Genomic DNA, 21,192 nt, shown 5'->3' with positions numbered 1-21,192 from the left:
AAGGACATAGAACTACTAGAGACATTCAAGGTAATCAACCCCTCTCTCCCCTATTTTTACGGCCTCCTGAAAACACATAAAGATGGGATTCCTTTACGCCCCATAATATCTAGCAGGGGCTCTTTCATGTACAAATTATTAAAATGGCTCGTAGACCTGTTATCACCCTTTCTAGGAACCTTCTCATCCTCCCACGTCAAACATGCTGAGGATTTTATACAAAAATTTAATAGTTTAAACATCCCCTCAAACAACATCAAATTGCTCAGCCTAGACGTCGAGTCATTATTTACTAAAGTCCCAATTGCCGACGTGTTGTCTTTCTTAGAGAGGAAGTTACAACCGTATGAAGACCATTTTCCTCTTGGGCCATCACCGATAATTGGTGCAACAAAAGTCAACGAAAAGACGACACATGAAAACATGTGGTTGCAATCAGTGTTTCATTGAACTGTGCAACAAAAACAAATGCATAACAAAAGACAGTTTAACAAATACTATAACAAATTTTATAAGATACAGGGATAAAGAAACTACTAAATTAGACACTCATGAAGAGGGCTGTATGTGCATTGGACACCTAATATCTTATAAAAAAAAAAAAAACGAATAAATATCGTAAATAAAATTTTAGAAAAAATGCAAATTGATGATCCACAAAAAGAAAATAACACTTGAACACACTAACGTAATATTTTCAATAATCATATTATACAATTGAACGTAAATGGTCTACAGACCAAATTACATTTGCGAGAAATACAACAATTACTAAGGGAATATGAACCAATAATATTATGTTTACAACATGTCGACAAAACAATATCAACAATAGGTAAATATACCTTAGCATCAACATCACTAGAGGAAGAAGGAAATTTAGGTACAGCCATGTATGTACATAACAAAGTATTTTACAACAGAGTATCTGTTAACATTACTGGCTTGCAAATATCAGGTATTAAAATCCGAATAAAAACGATAATTATGTAATTTATAATTCATACAACCAGCCTAATAAAAATTAAGACATTGACAAACTTAAAGAATTACTTAATAAAGTCAAGGAACCTACATTAACAAAAGGTGATTTTAATGCTCACAACCCAATGTGAGACTGTAATTGTACAGACTCAAATAGAGCAGGGAGTAAAATAGAAGAAGTCAGATTCATATGACATGTGCTGTATAAATGATAATGAAATCAGCACATATTTCTCTAAAACCTTTTATGCAGGAGGAAGGAGTTCCCCAAGGAAGCTTTTAAGTGTAACACTCTCTTCAGTGTGGTTCAAAAAATGTTGCCCCCTGTTAAATGCTCGCTTTTTGTCGATGATCTTCCAATATACTGCACAGGACATGATTCCTTGTCTGTATGTAAACATTTGCAAAGGTCTATTAATGCTATTACTAAGTGGGCTGATGAGAATGGTTTTAAATTCTCCTCTTCCAAAACAGTTGCAGTAAGATTTACCAGGTGCCGGCGAGTGGAAGAGGTTCCCACACCTAGTCTAAAAGGGTCTATCCTTCCTTATGAAAATGAAGTAAAATATCTGGGGATGACTATAGACCATAAATTAACATGGGCCAGCCACATAAATGCCCTAAAGATTAATGTTAAAGTTGGGGGACTGATAAGAAATCCCTTCTGAGGCTATATGACTCTCTGTGCCGATCTAAGCTAGACTATGGCTGTCAAATTTATTCCTCAGCTTGTAAAACCAAGCTAAAGGAACTGGATGTTATACACAACATGAGGTTGAGAATATGCTCAGGGGCTTTTAGAACTTCGCCTGTTGAAAGCATATACGTTGATACAGATCATTTTCCCCTTGATCTAAGAAGGCAAGAGCTAGGGTTGCAATGCGTGGCTAGAATGAAAAGTGCTCCCAAAAATCCCTCTGTTAATGCACTATTCTTCTATTGCTTAACGTGAATGATGGAGAAACACAATTTTGATACGCACATATAGTTCTTTATTAGATCCATGATGTTAACATCGATATGGTTATATTGTTAGACGTTTATACATGTAGACTTGACGTATGTAGCGTAACTTGAAGTGATGTGATGTGATGTGGTTCAATTACTATGGATAAATGAAAAAGAAATCAACGTATGAATAATATGCTAATTTGTACAAAATTATTAAGTTAAATAACTAAGACTGATAGAAACAATATGCAAAGCTTAATTAAGTAAATTATGCATGTATAACGGCTAATTACAAAAAGCTAATACACAAAGTCAATATAATTAAGGCTCATATAAAGGCATACGTTATATACCACATAGGCTTACAGTTGGGAAAAGATGAATCCGCTATTCTAAAACAGTATAATAGGCGTTTACTTACAATTGTGTTCCTATAACAAACGGTCCAAATATTCCTCAGTAAATACAAAACTTTCGTTATAATCGTTATATCCGTTCTGTATGAAATCTCTTTTTAAACTGATAAGTTTCCTCATTTGTTTACAGGAAGACACTGTCGATTACCAAAAAGTTCACGTGACCGAGAACTATGCATAAATTAGCTAAAACAACCCAACACCAAGTAAACAATTCATATGGCCGAGCGTAGACTCGAACCAGCAAACTACCACACAGCAAACCTTAACATTAACCATCGCGATAACTAGACAACACAAACATTATTTACAGTTAATCGTTGGGCATCAACACCCTCCTTTCAAGTACTAAAGGAAACAGACTCTCGAAGTTTTTCTTGTACAAGAGCTTCTAAACCATTCCAAATTCGATTGAATGAGGATGTTAGGAATAATCATCTTAAAACCCAGAAAGTCCTGGAAGTAGAATATCCTGTAAATCCTCCATGGCTTATTCCAGAAGCATCAGTATGTAAGAAACTGTTTAACAAAAAGGACTGCACCGAAGAAGAGATTAGAGGAAATTCTTAGAGCACGACGTTACCCATACTAATTATACAAAGATCTATGCAGATGGATCAAAGTCAGATAGTGGTGTTGGTTGTGCTGTTATCCTTGGTGATACTCTGCATCAATATTACTGCCGAAATAACAGCCGTAGTCTCTGCCCTAGATTTAGTTTTTCAAATTAGAGACTGATTTTGTTACATACTCAGATTCTAAAAGCACTTTAGAAGCTATTAAAGAATTTCATAGCTTTCATCCGTTAATTCAAAAAGTTCAGGAGTGGCTTTTTCGTATCTATTGTCGGCGTAAGTCAGTCTTTTTCTGTTGGGTCCCTTCTCACGTGGGGATTCGCGGAAACGAGATGGCAGACAGGGAAGCGAAAGTTGTTAGTATTTTACCAGAAACCTCTTTCAGAAAGGTGCCTTATACAGACCTAAAAGGTCCTATTAGATCTTATGTTTTAAGTAAATGGCAAGAAAGGTGGACTTCTCTTCTTGCCAATAATAAAAAATATAGAAATATTAGAGATAATATATGTTGGGCTACACTTGCAAGTGCCCAACTTATTTCGTATTGAGTGGACTGTGGTTACAGTCAGAGAAATGGAATGACATCTTCAAGACTTCTCCATGGTTGTGTAATGAGTTTACGTCTTTAGAAATAGTAAAGTTCTTCTGGCAGGATTTAGACAAACTCCATAATGGGATTCTGTGTGACTATAATTTCTGAGATCTGGTACAATCCTTAATCTGGTTAAAATAACCTCTGTTCGTCTGTGTTATCCTTGACATACACAAGATATTTGCCATAATAAAGCCCACAAAAAGTTTTATAGTGAAAGTAACATGGCGAAAGAAACCCCTGAGAACGTTCTTAGCTTGCCTTATTTTAGTGGTTTTGAAAACAAAATCATTGTTAAAATCTTTTAATGTCAACCTCGTTTTTTATTATAATAACACACTAAAAGGAATGTTAATAAAAAATAGCCCTAAAGAAAACAACAACATAATATATAAAATTCCATGCTTGGACTGCCCCTCTTTTTATATTGGCCAATCTAGCAAAGATTTGGATGTACATGTTAAGCAACATAAGTATTCTGTCAAAACTGGGCAAACATCCAGTGCTATATTCATTCATTTAAGTGAAAACTCTCACAGGATAAATTGGACTGAAAGTTCAGTGATTGCCAGATGGAAAGATTTCTCTTCAAGAAATCTTTTGGAATCCGCTATTTTACAGCTTGCTTCCAGCTGTAATTTTAACCTTAGCTCTGTCATGTATTATTTAGGCTCCTGTATTAGAACAATGATCAAGAATGACCTGAAAGATAAATCACTGACTTAATTACAGATTAGTTACATTATATATTTTCTATGTATTCGTATGTTTAATATATTTTTTTATTTGTAAAAATGTTCATCTAGCAAAAATTGTTAGTTTACAAAAAAAAAGAGAGAATTACTGAGTTGTGCTTTTATATCATTTTTTGGTGGCCAGTCACCTCCTTGTATAATCTTTTAATTGTCCTGTCTCTGCTTCTGAACGGTTGATCTTAATCATTTGTAAAACCTCATAAATATTCAACCATGACTTGGCAATTCTCCAAATTCTCATATTATGTTGGATTCCAAGTACTGTACATATTTTTTCATTTGTAATCCCCATCTGTCATTTATATGAGCTTTCTTTGTAAACTTATTTTTATATTTCTTCAGTCTGCCAAGTAAAGGACAAGTCGAAAGGTCTTGCAGTACTCCATTGTTTCTCTTTCCTTTGTGAATTTTGTCTTATATATATATATATATATATATATATATATATATATATATATATATATATATATATATATATATATATATATATATACAGGTTGACTATCACTGATCCGGCAATCAGTAGTCCGGAATAATCAGTAATCCGGCACAAATTTCGGCTAGAGTAATTTCCAATGTTTCCGCATTAATTTTCAAATTTCCCGGGTCGCTGCGCTAACTCGCTCGCCGGCCGCTTCGATTTCGTGGCGCAGTTTGCTGCATCAACAAACTGGTAGCCTAGCCTACATTATACTGAACTCTATTCACATATTAACAGTATTATACAAACATCAACATAACAAATGTGCATCTTTTTCATGGATCTTTAAAAAGTTATGCTTTACTACAGTGTTTCCAATTGTAATATAAATTGCGATCAATGTTTTGTTTTGAGAATCGGTATCGCAGTGTTTATTTCGCCCCATTTAACTAAGTTCAAAGCGCTTTTCTTGCTTCTAATTAGCGTAAATGAATATGGATACTTTATTTATTTGGGACACGGATATTTTTCGTTATACGAAGTGTTTTAAGTCGAAATATAACTTAAATACGTTTCATTGTGAAATTAATTTAGCTATTTTTTCGTTAATATATGACGTTCTCGGGAATCACGGCTGGCCGTTTTGGGGGCATGTTTGTTTTATGTAAAAAAAATCAAGATTCCGTTCACTATTTTCTCTTGATTTCATCATAATACGAGCTTTACGTATTTATCTTTTATCTGCGTGAAAACAGTAGTAATTTGTATTCTTTCACGCCCAGTAGTTTTGATTAAAATACATTCTCTCCAGTTTTATTTACGGTCAAGTTTCATCCATGTTGCCGATGCACGATAATTTATAGTCATTAGCAGCTTGAACATTGTTTTCTCAGCTTCAGCTACAACTTACAGCTTTAAGTTACTGTAGCAGTATATTTCCCTGCCGATCTTTTCTCCAAAGCGAATAAGGGTATAGTGTAAAAAATATATCAGTCCTATTGTACAGTACGTAACGTCATTTGTAACATAACTACGGTAATTTTGTATTACCGTACGATGGTTGAAATACAAGCAAAACAATTGTTATCCGATACGATTATTAACAAAATAACTGTTTCCCGTTCGGTTGGTTATGGCTGTACGCATTTTTGCAAGAGTATAAGGTTACTAACAATTCTTTTATTATTCTCTATTACTTTTTTAACTAGCAGATGGAATAAAGAGATGGAGGAAAAGAAGTTTTTCTATTGTAAGTTGGTCTCTCTCGCTGCCTGATTGTAGCTGCTGCCTGCGCCTGCGTGAATCCTAAAAATATTTCCTAAATATTTTCGTACAGGTATTAATTGCTAACCCCATCGTAATCGTAAACTCGAAATATTGTAATTCGAATTATCGTAACTCGAGCACTACCTGTATTTGATAATTGTCTTTTCTTTATTATCCAACTTGTACTGATTTATGGGATATTTTAATTCTTAGATGATGTGCTTAGCTACTGGGTTTCGTGTATTCTAGCCTAATAAATGGCTAATCCGGCAAAATGGCTAATCCGGCACCCTCCAGGTCCCAGTGATGCTGGATTAGTGATGGTCAACTATATATATATATATATATATATATATATATATATATATATATATATATATATATCCATATATATATATGTATGTATGTATGTATGTATGTATGTATGTATGTATGTATATATATATATATATATATATATATATATATATATATATATATATATATATATATATATATATATATATATATATATATATATATATATATATATATATATATATATATATATATATATATATATATATATATATATATATATATATATATATATATATATATATATATATATATATATTATATATGTGTGTGTGTGTGTTGGGTACACTTGCAAGTGCCCAACTATTTCTTATTGAGTGGACTGTAGTCAATACAGTCAGAGAAATGGAATTGCATCTTCAAAGGTTTCTCCATGGTTGTGCAATGAGTTTACGTCTTAGAAATAGTAAAGTTCTTCTGGTAGGATTTAGACAAACTCCATAATGGGATTCTGTGTGACTATATTGGAGATATTTGTACAACAGGGTAACAATGGGTCTACACAGGATGATTTCCCATTTTGATCTATCTTAAAACTTCCACGCCACATCATAACAAGACCTATCATTTACACACACATGAACACACCATGACCTCGTTCCCAAGGATTCCTCACTGCGTACGTGACAGCTCTCAGCTCAGAACAAAAGAGGACGTTGACTTATGCTAACATACTGTTTTCCAAACAACACATGGATGCTTGCTGACATGTGCGACTTGATGGACTAGATCTGTGATTCATAAACAACACCTCTCTCGTGTTCACACAGATATATATACTTTTTCTAAGTCCACTTAAAACATAATATGAATGGAACTACGGTTCCATTTTATATCATGTCAGATCATGACATTTGCTCGGCCACGTAAAAACACAATAGGAACGAAATCACCAAAACATTCACTCATGAGCTAAGTATAACTACTCGGAAAGCAAAGCAAAAACTATACACTTTCAACATTCATTATACTGATAATGTGAATGAAGATTATATATAGAAATTATATATAGAAACATGTTTCATAACTGTGTGCACAAGATTCATATGCAAAGATGAAGATTAAAAAATCAATGCCTAAAAATGTATCCAGACAAAACAATAATAATCATATGATGAGGTTATTTAAAGTAGATAATTATATAAACCAGATGAAACAGACATAACTCATAGTTATCCTGTTAGACTGACCAGTATGGATATCCAGATTTTAAAATGCAGTGCATATCTTGATTGACCAACATGCCACTCTATGTATATATTACAACATGTATATATTGACACATATGTATTATTTTTTTATTAAAGAAATAAATGTAGCCATTATATAAGATTATAGTAAATATCACCACCACTGTTTTTCTTCTCCCCGCATTTATTACCCTTGCAATAAAAACCTTTTCAGTCTTTCTCTGTGCAGTCGGGTTTTAATGAAAATAATGGCCAGTTATCACATTATTTAACCCTAAACACCCAATGACTCATATCTAATGGGGACCTACGAGCACCACAGGATTTCACAATGTCCTCCTTCAGTTCTCGTGTTTTCTTCCAAAACGCTACGCTGGCAGCTACGCCCACGGATCCTAGCAGCATACCGATGGCAATTAACACGTAGAGGAGAATAAAGTCGTGGCGAACAGCAGAACGGTTCACAGGAGATAACAGGTCCAATGCCGCAATAGCTTTTTCGACGGGCCTACTGTAGGGAATTGTCAGACTTTGCATCCTTGTGTTCCCCCACGATGTGTTGATGAAGAAATTACGCCCACGGACGATAGTAACCATAGCCCGTATGATAAGCGACGATGGTGTAGCAGTGCAACCATCATTGACGACGAACATGTTTCCTGATGCCCTAGTTCCGTTTGGGCAAATGACGCTGTATGCTTCCGCAGAGAAGACGAATGCCATGCCATTCAAGAGCCTGTGACGAAACTGATTGTCGTTATACCTGACCAGACCATCCAAACAATGTTCACGTGTATGGGGAGAGGTTCTGTGAAGTACTAAGTCCAATTCGCATGAACCCAAGGACATATTTGATATATTCCCGAATTCAAACAAATCGATCCTGCACACCTTAAAACCTATAAGTTTCCTCATTGGCGGAAACCAATACTACAGCTGACAGGTTATTAATAATAGGCGTCGAGACGTTAGATACATACGTAGGAAAAGGCGAAATCTTATACGCTTTCCACGCATCTGATGGGTTAAAAGGAATGTCGATTACGATCTATTAAGGTCAACTTTAACTGTGATCAAACTGTAATAAAATTCAATCTTATGAAAATCTACTACTGGAACATAACGCATTCTATCATGAGCATTACTGATAATTTGGGCAAGATCTTTAATTGGTAACAAATGAGGAGACAAAACGCCTTTAGCAGCAAGTGTTATCGCTTCCACATAGTCCTTTGATTTTTCAATAAAGCTTGAAACTCTCGAGGATACATGATCAATTTTAGCATGATAATACATCAAAGTTGCTAACAAAACTTGAGTGTCATGAACCTGATTGAAACGTCGTGATTGTTCATTTACTTTACTAATTACGCTGTTCAAAGCTTGAATTTGCCTGTTTAGTTCTCCTGCTAATACCTCTTGTTGATGTTCCAGATTTTCGATTTTAACCCCGTGATCGCGAAGTTTAAGCCGATTAGAAATTCCCAAACCAAGACCAGCTACTGAACCAACCAAGTTTAATGCCGCTAAAACAAGTGGGTTACGCCTTTCTGTAGCTTCATGAGGCATTGACCACATAAGCAAATCACGAGCTAAGATTTCAGCTTCGCATGTTTTATTCCTTAATTCCCAAAAAAGCATATTAACCGTGTCATTAACTTGATTAGGCGACGTCGGATCATTGTTAGATAAATATGATTTATGCAAAACTTCAAGGGATTGAGCAAAAAGAGTCAATTCCGATTTGAGAGCCAGTACATCATTTTCACTAATAAAAATAGTGTTCATATTGACTTCTAAAACTATATTACTGTCAGTTAGAAAGAAATTATTCATTTCCTCCACAATAGAACCATGATGTAAAGTTATTTCAGAACTCTTCCCAATCACAAAAAACACTGATAGGAATAGTGCAGGGTATAATTTGACAAGCTTCATGTTGGAGCCTGCAAAAAAAAAAATCTTTTGTAAATGATGTATTTAAAAAAACATTGCACCACTCAAATGATATATATAAAGTTTAATGAAAAAATATATCTCAGAACAATTAATTTTTTCATAACAAACCATTGTCTTAAGCCCTCACATGTGATATAGAAACAGTTCGGACATCCGTTGTATCGTACTGATTCCGAATTTTAAGTCGGTTACCCACTAAAACTTCTATAACTGTGAAAGGACCTTCAAATTTAGGCAATAACTTCCAATTTAGCCCCTTCCTAACATAAACCTGTACATAAACTGTATCTCCTTCTTGTTAAGGTTTTGTGACCTTAGCCTTTTTATCATGTGCGTTCTTCATTAACACTTGAGCCTGTAAGAGGTTTTGATAAAGTGTCTGAAATCTACTCCGGCTAACATCTATTATATCCTTCAATGGATCTGACAAATTAGTTGTAGGTGTTAGAATGTCGAAGGGTGACCTAGCAGGTATCCCGTAAACAGCTTCATGGGGAGACATACGTATTGAAGTATGAAAATTGTTATTTAGGGTACTGGACACAGTGGGTATTGCAATATCCCAATTTGGGTCCATACCGCCTATGTTTACACGTAGTATGTCTAACACCTTCCTATTAACACGTTCGACCAAACCATTTGATTCAGGATGGTAGATCACCGTATTAATTTTCTTTATCTGAAGAATCTCACACAATGAGTTAAGGAAGTGATTATTGAATTCTCCTCCCGAGTCGGAGATTATCATATTTGGGATCCCGTGTCTGCATATATAACACTCATAAAACTTCCTAGCACACTCAATAGCTGTTTTACTTTTTAATGGTATTAGTTCAGTATACCGTGTAAGAGCGTCTATTATCACTAAGAGGTTTTTATTCCCCCGGTCTGTTTCGTAAAAACCTGTTAATAAATCAAGGTGTACCCTCTCAAAAGGCTTACTAGGCACAGGATAAGTTCCGAGACCTACAGGAGTCTTAGTATGGCCCTTATGACGGAAACATATATCACAGTTTTTAATATATTTCCTAATATCTTTTAACATAGTAGACCAGTAAAATAAAGACTTGGCCTTTTGGGATGTTATTTCGAACCCAGGATGACCATGCAAAGGATGGTTGTGAAGCCATTTCAAAACGGTGGGTATTAACGTAATCGGTACAACCACCTGGTCGTTAGTCAACTGTGTTGAACTCCTGGTTTTCCTAGCCACAGATCGGCATAGAATGTTATCCTTAACCAAGAAATATTGGTTAGTATATTTCACATATTCCTTATCATCCGGCTTCCTATTTAATGCGTCTATTATTACTCTTAATTTCTGATCTTTCTTTTGTTCTTGTCGTACTGAATCTATAGTCCATCCTATATCTGTAATATTCTCTATTGTTTGGGCTAAGGATTGACCATTTTCGATAGCAATTTTCATGGCCTGCGAAGAAGTTGGAATATCTTCTAGCTCATCGAATGGAAATGATTGAGTTGGTACGGGATTACGTGATAACGCATCGGCTATTACGTTTGCTTTACCGGGTAAGTATCCAGTTTTAGCTCCAAAGTCCTGGATAATCATATGCCACCGAGTTCTTTTAGGACTATGATTGAAACCTTTAAAAAAATCAGTAAGGGGCTTATGATCAGTCAGAACCTTAACACTGTACCCATAAATTATATATTTAAAATGTACCAACGAATTAGCTATCGCTAAACATTCTTTGTCTATTACCGCTGCCACCATACATGATGGGTACACTTGCAAGCGCCCAACTATTTCTTATTGAGTGGACTGTAGTCAATACAGTCAGAGAAATGGAATTGCATCTTCAAAGGTTTCTCCATGGTTGTGCAATGAGTTTATGTCTTAGAAATAGTAAAGTTCTTCTGGTAGGATTTAGGCAAACTCCATAATGGGATTCTGTGTGACTATATTGGAGATATTTGTACAACAGGGTAACAATGGGTCTACACAGGATGATTTCCCATTTTGATCTATCTTAAAACTTCCACGCCACATCATAACAAGTCTTATCATTTACACTCACACGAACACACCATGACCTCGTTCCCAAGGATTCCTCACTGCGTACATGACAGCTCTCAGCTCAGAACAAAAGAGGATGTTGACTTATGCTGACATACTGTTTTCCAAACAACACATGGATGCTTGCTGACATGTGCGACTTGATGGACTAGATCTGTGATTCATAAACAACACCTCTCTCGTGTTCACACAGATATATATACTTTTTTCTAAGTCCACTTAAAACGTAATATGAATGGAACTACGGTTCCATTTTATATCATGTCAGATCATGAATTTATTTATATATATATATATATATATATATATATATATATATATATATATATATATATATATATATATTTCAGTATGTCATAATTTTTCTCTTAGGCAATTTTCATTCAAAGCAATTGCTTTAGTAGCATCAGTGAGTTTCTTGCAAGAATCTTCATAATGTCAATGTTTCTTCTGATTCTCATGCATCAGTTTCTGATGAAAAATATGCTTACTTCTTTCTTCCATTTATTGATTTTTTTGTCTTGCCGTGCATATTTAGAATGTATGTGCATGTGTGTAGTTTCTTTGCATTTTAATTATGTGTTTTTCTTTTTCAGCAAATTTGACAGTCCATATGAAGTTGAATCACTTCCAGGGAATTAAGTTTGGTTGTCCCAAGTGTGACTTCCAAGGTAATAGTCGAAAGCATCTGAAAGATCATGAGAAGTCTCATGCAAGTAAGTTGTGTATGTTTTTATAGTTTTAATTATATACACTTTACTCTTCCAGTAATTGAAGAACTCTGTGCACAAGAGGTATCTCCTAGAAATTACAGAGCTATGTAAATGAATTAAAGTTTGGGTTGTTACAAAGTGGTCTTTACGTAATGTGTTTTTGCTAACAGGCTCACAAGAACAAATAAAACACCCTGGTGGAATTTCATCTCATTTTGGTTTTATAAGAACAAATTTATTCATTTTCATCTCTGTTCATTACAAGTAGCTCTAATATTCAGGCCCTTGATGCTCCCGGGATAGCTTGTCTTGTGTCTGTCAGACAGAAGCAGAAGGTAGTCTTACTTGCTGATTTCCATAATATGAATGAGTTGTGCTACATTCACATCTGAGTGAACAGTTGAAGCTGCTGAGCAAGCTATGGTGGGCAGTGCACCCTTCAAAAGTAGGCTATAGCAAATGCAGCAGGATTTCACTGTTTAAGATATAAAGAACTTTCTACCAGTATTTTTAAGACTACCTCCTCACTGGGACTTATTCTGTTGTAACCCTTACTTTTAAAGACGTCACATTTATTTTTGCATATCAGTAGGATAATCACCATAATAGTACACAAATATTTAATAGTTTTGAATTTCGTTACCTTCTCCTCCTCTCTGTCCTAATTTAAATGTTTTCAGGCAGTTTCTGTATTTTGACTTGAATTCCTCCTTAGTTTAGGCTCTTGTAAATTAACACCAAAACAAGATATTGATATTAATCCCAGTACACATGCACTAAGTCCACTTCCTTCCATTTGTCAACTGACGATGCAGGGTGCACGGGTTTGCAGTAGCACACTCAGCACAGTGATCAACCAGACACATTCCAGGATGATGGATGTATGACAAGTTCGGTCACTAGGGTCAGTGTTAGCAACAATTGGTCTTGACACCTCGATGTTCTGAAGAACTGTTCGATCTAGGAAGATGGTCAGTTAGTCCTTCAATCTCGACACTCCGAAGATGTTACTATCCAGCTCTGTCTCTATGGACTGTGGGTATAACAGCCATCAACTAGGCCACTTTAAAAATATTGCTACTTATCCGATCAGCGAAGTTAGCCATGATTGGGTCAGGTCAGTACTTGGATAAGTGACCTGGAGCACCAGATTTTGTTAACGTCTAGGAGACGTCTCTCACATCCATGGTTAGAAATGTTGGGACTAGTCAGTACTTGAATAATTGACCACCTAGAAGGGCTTACAACTTTATGTTGTTTTGCCTGATTCATTAGGAGATCAACAATACCTCCAAACTAAGTTCCGACAACATGTTTTTGGTTCCTACTCAGTCAAGAGCTCCATTTCTTTTCACTTCACTTGATGTAGTTACACTCTCCTGTGGGGGTTGGGAGATGTAAGCAGTAGTTGCTGCTGCTGTAATTACCAGTTGATCCATAACCCGAGGAGGGCATATTATGTGGATCTTAAAACAGTTCTCTTTAGACTTTCAAGAGTCTCAAGATCCAAGATAGACACTCCTCAGTGTGATAGCAACGATACCACGGTATTGCCATGGTTAACAAAGGTCCTAGTGTCTTTTCATTTGCAGTGCAAGTACAGTGGGCAACCAGACATTCCAAGCAAGATGGATGTAATTACAACAATTATTCTCAGAAGTCAGGAGATAAGGACAGTTGATCTTGGCACCTTGACTTCCAGAAATTTGTTTGCCTCTAAAGAAGCTTGACCATAATCCTTCTTTCTCGACTTACTGAAGTTGGTGCTGTTCTGTTCTGTCTTTTCGCACCTTTGAATAAAGTAAGACATCTTTGGTACCCATTTACATCTGGAAGCTTACACCTTTCGTCATTCTACATGTTTCAAAAGTGATCAGTGAGATGGATCATTCCACTTTTATGGTCCTGTGGTGCCAATGACAGTATGACATCTTTGTTGCCTCCGTAAAGACTAGACTTTCAACCCAGTGCCAATGACTTGTTCGTTAGCTTCAAGTTGGCCAAGAAATGGCGTCTAAATTCTCATTTCTCTGACTAGTGAGATGATCAAATAAGCGTACCCCACAACTTCTTGGTGGACATCAGTACATTTTGGACTAGATCTTTTGAGGCCAGGCCATCGGTCTGTCCATTGCATTCAGGAAGAACCTGTCAGTCAAGTACTAGGTTGGAATGTAATCGTGCAGATCACATTCATCTCCTTTTACCTTGGGATGTTGTCCATAGGTCCTTGGACTCCTTTTCCGTGGATCCTATGGTGGATGCTCAACAACTCATGCATTTCACCCACCTCTCAAGAGACAGATTGCATCTCGCCTAAGGTGTGCGGCTGCAAGAAGAAAGTGTGTGTTGGACTAGGCTTCTCCCTTTCTCCTGTCTTCCTTCCTCTTCCATTGGGCAGAGGAACAGTGAACGAACCATCATGTGCTGGACTGGCGTGCATGCAGGTGGTCTAGATGACTGAGTATCATATCTATAATCTAGCTCTACTTGGATTAGTAGATGCAAATCCTTCCTTCTTTCTAGCGAGGGGAAAGAGGGGCTGACTATGAGCAAACCAGTTGGTTATTCTTAGCTTTATAGTCTCCAACCCTGGGGGTTCCTCCAAACCTTTTCGAATCAAGGATATTACATTCCTTTAATTCAAAATGCCCAGAAGTCTTACGAGGAACATCTCTCTTGTTCAGTAGATTAGAGGTTGGTCTCCTTCCTATGCTCTTTCAAAACCAGGAAGGGAGTACCCAGGTGAGCCGAACTACCAGTCAGTTCAGAGATTTACTTGGAATCCTCCCTCCAAAAGTAAGTCTACCATATAGAAAGACTGAGGGTTTGTATTCATGTAGGAACAAATGACAAATTTTTAAAGTAATTTGTATTTTTCCTAACATACAGACCTGAGGTCTTTACATAAATGGTCCACCTCTTACCCCCTCATTGCGTAAAATTGAATGCACACCAACTTGGTGGCTGATAGTTCCTCACCTACCATCGGTAACTGTTATTATAACCACCTTGCAAAAGTTTTAACTGCCGGAATTCCAGCCACGCTGAAAGTTAATCCCATATATAAAGACCTCAGGTTTGTATGGAAGGAAAAATACAAATTACAGGCAAACCCTGGTTAACGGTGGGCTTGGTTAACGGCGGGCTTGGTTAACGGCGATCCGGTTTTACAGCAGTTGTCTAGCGACGAAAATCGGCAATTTTTGTCAGTTAACGGCAATCCGGTTTTTCGGCAATTTTCTGTGCAGAAAATCACTGATTTTTGCTTATCGGTGCCGATAATTGAGTATTGGACCAATACATACCTAACAGAGGCGCCGATAACAGAAAATTGGTGCTTTTTTGGAGCCGATAAGCCCCGATAATCGCGGCGATTTTCTGTTATTATTACACCCTCAGAACTGAACCCCCACTGATAACCGGGGACTGCCTATACTTTAAAAATTTGTCATTTTTTTCATTTTTTCTCCAGCCTCATGTAACTTGTAACCTCTCTTCGTTGTGATGTGTCAGTCTTGTTACGCAGTCAGCTGAGGATGCCCCTCCCCCTGATGCCTGTCATCTTGAACCTCTTCTTACAAGAATTTCATATCTCTTTAGGGACATTAGAAAAATTCTTGATAATCTTGATAACTGGGGTAAAGAAGATCCTGATGGCTTCTTCCCTTTTGTTTTTTAAAAAAGTTTCCAGTGTGTTGTTTCCCAAGACTGGTAGATTCTATAGATTTTTATGTCAATGTAGTACAGTATGTTTGAGGATGAGCACAAGCCTAGTAATACAGTGCCTGTTTCAAACAGTGGCATATCCCCAGACTGCAGTAACTACAGGCCAGTTTCTGTTCTCCCAGTGCTCTCCAAAGTTGCAGAAAAAAATTATTTTTAAGCCACTATGTGGACTATGTGGAATCTAAAGGATTATTAGCTGATAGTCAATATGTATATAGGAAGCAGTGAGGTATCTGTAATGCTCTTTTAGACTTGACATGTTATTTGCAAGAGATCCTTAATAAGGGTTTTGAGTGCAGAGTAATTCAAAAAGATTTTAGTACTGCTTTCAATTTAGTAAATAACCAGGACCTTATTTATAAACTTCAGAATGTTTGAGTGGGTGGATATGTTTTAGGATTACTTCAAGATTTTCTTACAGGTAGGCAGCAGCGAGTTCCTGTTGATGGGATCTTTAGCGAACCAAGACCTAATGTGTCTGGAGTTCCACAAGGTAGTGTTCATGGTCCACTGTTATTTTTAGTATATACAAGTGATATGGTTGTTGTCCTGGAAAACAAGATTGTTTAGTATGTCGATGATGCAATACTTGAGGGTATAGTAAAGTCTCACTGATGAGAAATGAAGCTGCCCTCAACTTCATTGAGGACATGGACTGAATCAGTGAATGGTGTAGTTGCTAGGGGATGAGGCTGAACTCCAGTAAAACGAAAACACTATTGATTAGCAGATCTCGTAACGATTTTCCACCCCATCCTCCCCTTCAAGTGGACCGGACTTTTCTGAATGTGTCTGCAGCTTTAACTATTCTAGGTGTAACCTCTGACTCACATGACTCACATCTTACTTTTTAGAAACATCTAATGAAAGTTTCAGCAAATGCTGCACGAATGTTAGGTTTGTTCGTAAGACCTCATATATTTATAACAGTAATAAAATCAATGCAACCTGTTTTAGGTCATTTGTGCTTCCTTTACTAGAATACTGTTCTGCTGTGTGGATGTATGCTGCTACCAGAGATTTATCTGTATCAGAGAAGTTTATGGTGGTAGGTTTGTTGCCAAATATTAGCAGTTATGTTTTGGACCATTAACGGATGGTCTCTTGTTTGTCAACTTTTTATAAGTTGTATTTTAAAAGAGGTCTTTCACATTCACAATTGATCCCTGATCCCATTTTCCTGCCGAGAGCAACCAGATTCACTGAACAGCAGCACCAGTATGCAGTAAATGTACCTCGCTGTCAAACTTCTCAGTTCCAGAGGTTCTTCATTCCTCACACCGTTGGACTGTGGAAGTCTCCATGACGATTTCGTGCAATCAGAACTTCAAAAGTTCAAGCTAAAATGCATTGTATTTCTACCCTAATAAAATTCTCCTTGTATTTTAATAATTTACTTAAATTTTTTTATATTTATTTATTTATTTGTTGATTTATCTGTTTTTCAAATAACTGATCTCTTCTCTCTGTATTTCCCTTTACCCTCTGTTACTTCGTTCCAATAAACACTACGGTAAGCCCCTGTATTCATGGGGGATGGGTAACCCCCCCCCCGTGGATAGCTAAAATCTGCGAATGCTAAGAACCCTTTTAAAAATGCTTAGAACTGCCTATTTTGATCGTTCAAAGACAAAAAAAAAAAAAAATGTAAAGGTGCTTATATAGGTATTATCCTACTTACAATGGGGTTAGGTTCCAAAAACTCCATCGTTTGTTGGAAAAGACGTATCTCGAATATAGCCTAGCCTACACTGGGGTATTCAGTACCATGTATGCAAATATGGTAGCCTAGCCTACACTATAAAGTACAGTATACTCTATACATACATGGTATAGTAATTATTAGTATCAGCTAATTCTGGAGGTTCATGCAAGTGACTTATGATAATTCAGTACAAAGAGAAATTAAATAACAAACAAGAATTGGCTTAGCCTACACTATGGTATATCGTATACATATACGGTAGCCTAGCCTATATTATACTGTACTGCACTCTATATTCACATAACATCGTGTTATAGGGGAGAGCGGTGATGATTCGGACAGTGGGATGGTCCGGACAGTACATTTCCTGGAAAATGTGAGGGGCCCTCAGCTCTGAGAAATCACGTGAAATCGCGAGAGTTTGTTCGCCATTGACACATGGACTTTGGTTGCGAAGGGTCGGTTACTTTAGGATTGAGGGTAATTTTTGTGGTTTTTCTCATTTCCTATGTAATTTTTTGCGTTTGAATCATAAGCTTTGGTGTAGTGAATATGATAAGGGAGCTGATTATGAGTTTTGGGTGTGAATTTGCACTTTATGACGAAGATGTTGTAGCTATTACCTGCCTGTAATCTGCAAGGGTTTGAAGTTGAGGGTGTCATCAAATGGTTATGATTTGTGGGGGATGATTCGGACACTCTAGGGTTGGGATGATTCGGACGTGTCCGAATCATCCCTCCTAGCAAACCTTTACTAATTATGAATTCCAACAAAGAAACAAAAGATTCTCACTAACATTAAGTTATATTTTGTGTACATGCATTTATTAGCCCTCATTACCTTTACCGTATAAAGCACTTCATAAACCCATCATAGAACCCCCAAATTACAAATTAAAATGTGAATATCAAATCTGGATTCCATTCCATTGGCATTCACCTATATTACACTGATGTTTTTCAAGAAAGTCACTTTGCCAGGGCTTTTGTGACTGATAGGCCAAAGCCAACTACACCACCTAAAAGGACAATCACCTCGCATGAAATACCTCAAGAACATTAAAAAGCAAGAAAAATACAAAAAAGTTAGATACAGAGGCCCAGACAAGTGATGAAGACCTTCATCATCTTGACAGCCGATCTTAACAATAATTCTTCTGATATCTCAGAGCAGATAGAAGACAAAGAAGTGGTTTTTATTGATAAAGTCCCAGAGGAGGGAGATTTTGTTCTTGTTGGGATAGATCCAGTAAAAGGTAGCAAAGTCTATTATGTAGGCAAATGAATCAGCAATTTAGACGAGGGTGATGAATTTCAGGTTTCTTATTTAAGATAATCACAGAAATTTGCTGCTAATAGTTTTAAATTTCCAGAAATTGAGGATGAAGCAACTATTGGTAAAGAGGCAGTAACTGGAGTGCTTCCAAACCCAGTTCAGCAGAGTATGAAAAGAAAGCAGGGTATTTCAAATTTTGTTTTTCTTTTGCAGGATACAATATTCGTTAGGCCAACTTATAATATTTAGGCACAACAAATTTCAAGTATTTGAGTTACGATTTATGTTTGGTTTTTACTCATAGAGAGAATAATTTCAAGTAAATTTTGGTCATTTAAGAATTTGGTGGCAAGGATATTTCAAGTTTAGTTTTTTTGTTTTGAAGGTTTCAATATTCTTTAAGACTACTATAACATTTATTCTCAGCAAACATCGTAGATTTTCTGTCTGCCATTCACAAAGGGAGAGAATAATCTTTTAAGGTGATTATGATTATTTCAATAAAACACTTCGTTTGGTATTTCTGTTTCTGACTTGAAGGTAAATGTCAATTATAATAATTGTCCGAATCATCCCATGCTCTTGTCCGAATCATCACCATGGGTAGGGATGATTCGGACATTTTGGAAACTTGTACTTGAAGATAAATAGCTTCAAGTATAGTAAAGTATACGACTTGCTACATTTACCGGTAAATGTAGGATGATGAGGCTACACATTGACATGCCAAGGATATCACTGCTCCTTAAACTCTGACTTCTAGAGAGCAATTAAAAAAAAATGTCCGAACCATCACCGCTCTCCCCTACAAACGTCAACATAACAAATATGCATCTTTTCCTTGGATCTTTTGAAATGTTATGCTTTAATTCACTGTATCCAATAGGAATGTATATATTATATTGCTTTTGTATTTCAAGTTGCAATCATGGTGATCAATGTTTCGGTTTGGAAATCTAGTGCGCGGTAAGTTTATTTCACCATGTTTAACTCAGTTCAGAGCATTTTTCTTGCTTCTAGTTAGCTTAAATGAATCTCTAGATACTTTATTTATATGGGGTAAGGTTATTTTTCGTTATACAAAGTGTTTTTAAGTCGAAATACAACTTAGATGCATCTCGTTGTGAAATTAATTTAGTTAATTTTTTTCGTTAACAGATGATGTTGGCCGTTTGGGGGCATGTTTGTTTTGTGTAAAAAAAAATCAAGATTCTGTTCGCTATTTTCACTTGATTTCATCATAATACGAGCTTTACGTATTTATTGTTTATCGGCGTAAAAATAGCAGTAGTATGTGTAATTTCATGCCCAGTAGTTTTGATTAAAATACTTCCTCTCCACTTTTAATTACAGTTGAGTTTCATCCATGTTTCTGATGCACGATAATTTATAATCATTAGCAGCTTGAACATTGTTTTCTCAGCTTCAGCTACAACTTGCAGCTTAAATTTAGCAGTGTATTTCCTTGCCGATCTTTTATCCATACTGAATGAGGGTATAATGTAAAAATATGTCAGTCCTATTCTACTTAACTTCTACTGTACAGTGGTTGAAATACAAGCAAAGCAGTTGTTGTTGTCTGATTCGGTTATAAGCAAAACAACAGTTTCTCGTTCTGTTGTTTATAGCTGTACGCATTTACGCAAGAGTATAAAGTTACTGACAATACTTTTATCATTCTCTTTTACCTTTTTAACTAGAAGGTGGGATAAAGAAATGGAGGAAAAGAATGTGATCTATTGTAATTTGGTCTCTCTCTCTCTCTCTGCCTGATTGTAAGCTGCTTCCTGTGCCTGCAGGAAATTTAAAAATATTTTCTAAATATGGTCGTATTGGTATTAATTGCTTACCCCATCAAATTATGGTAAGGCAAATTATCGTAAGTCAAGCACTATCTGGATACCTGAGTATTTTAATAGTTTTATCACAAAAGTGCATTTAGTCATGAAAATAACGTGAAAATACAGTAATCAGTGAATATTTCTCAGTGAAAAATACCGCAAATGGGCGAATTTTCAGCGAATAATGTGTATTGAAGTCACCAAATGTTATGATATTCTTTTCTTTATTTCTTTTATAGTTGCTTTATCGTTTCTAGCTTTGTTTGTAGTTAGTTGTTAGAGTCCCAGGAGGCTTAGGAAGACACAGTGTAGTTTTCTTGCTTCATTAACGCACAAAAAAATATACATTAATGTACAATTTAAGTGAATCGAAATATGAGCCTTTCTTTTCTTCTTAACCCACAACTGGTGAGGCTCTCGA

At 36.1% G+C, this 21,192-nt stretch overlaps 1 protein-coding gene across 1 annotated transcript in view; it reads left to right on the top strand.

Moving 5' to 3' along the window:
- The window catches only part of LOC136825227 (uncharacterized), a 595,353-nt gene that overhangs the window by 453,536 nt on the left and 120,625 nt on the right, over positions 1 to 21,192 (top strand). The window contains exon 15 of the mRNA XM_067081250.1: positions 12,104 to 12,223. Within this exon, the coding sequence (XP_066937351.1) occupies positions 12,104 to 12,223 (120 nt within the window). The remainder of the gene's footprint in view (positions 1 to 12,103; positions 12,224 to 21,192) is intronic.

This window comes from Macrobrachium rosenbergii, chromosome 37, assembly GCF_040412425.1.
Source record: "Macrobrachium rosenbergii isolate ZJJX-2024 chromosome 37, ASM4041242v1, whole genome shotgun sequence".
In the NCBI taxonomy this organism is placed as follows: Eukaryota; Metazoa; Arthropoda; class Malacostraca; order Decapoda; family Palaemonidae; genus Macrobrachium; species Macrobrachium rosenbergii.
The sequence above is the reverse complement of the archived record's forward strand: the minus strand, read 5'-3'. Positions and strand labels throughout refer to the sequence as shown.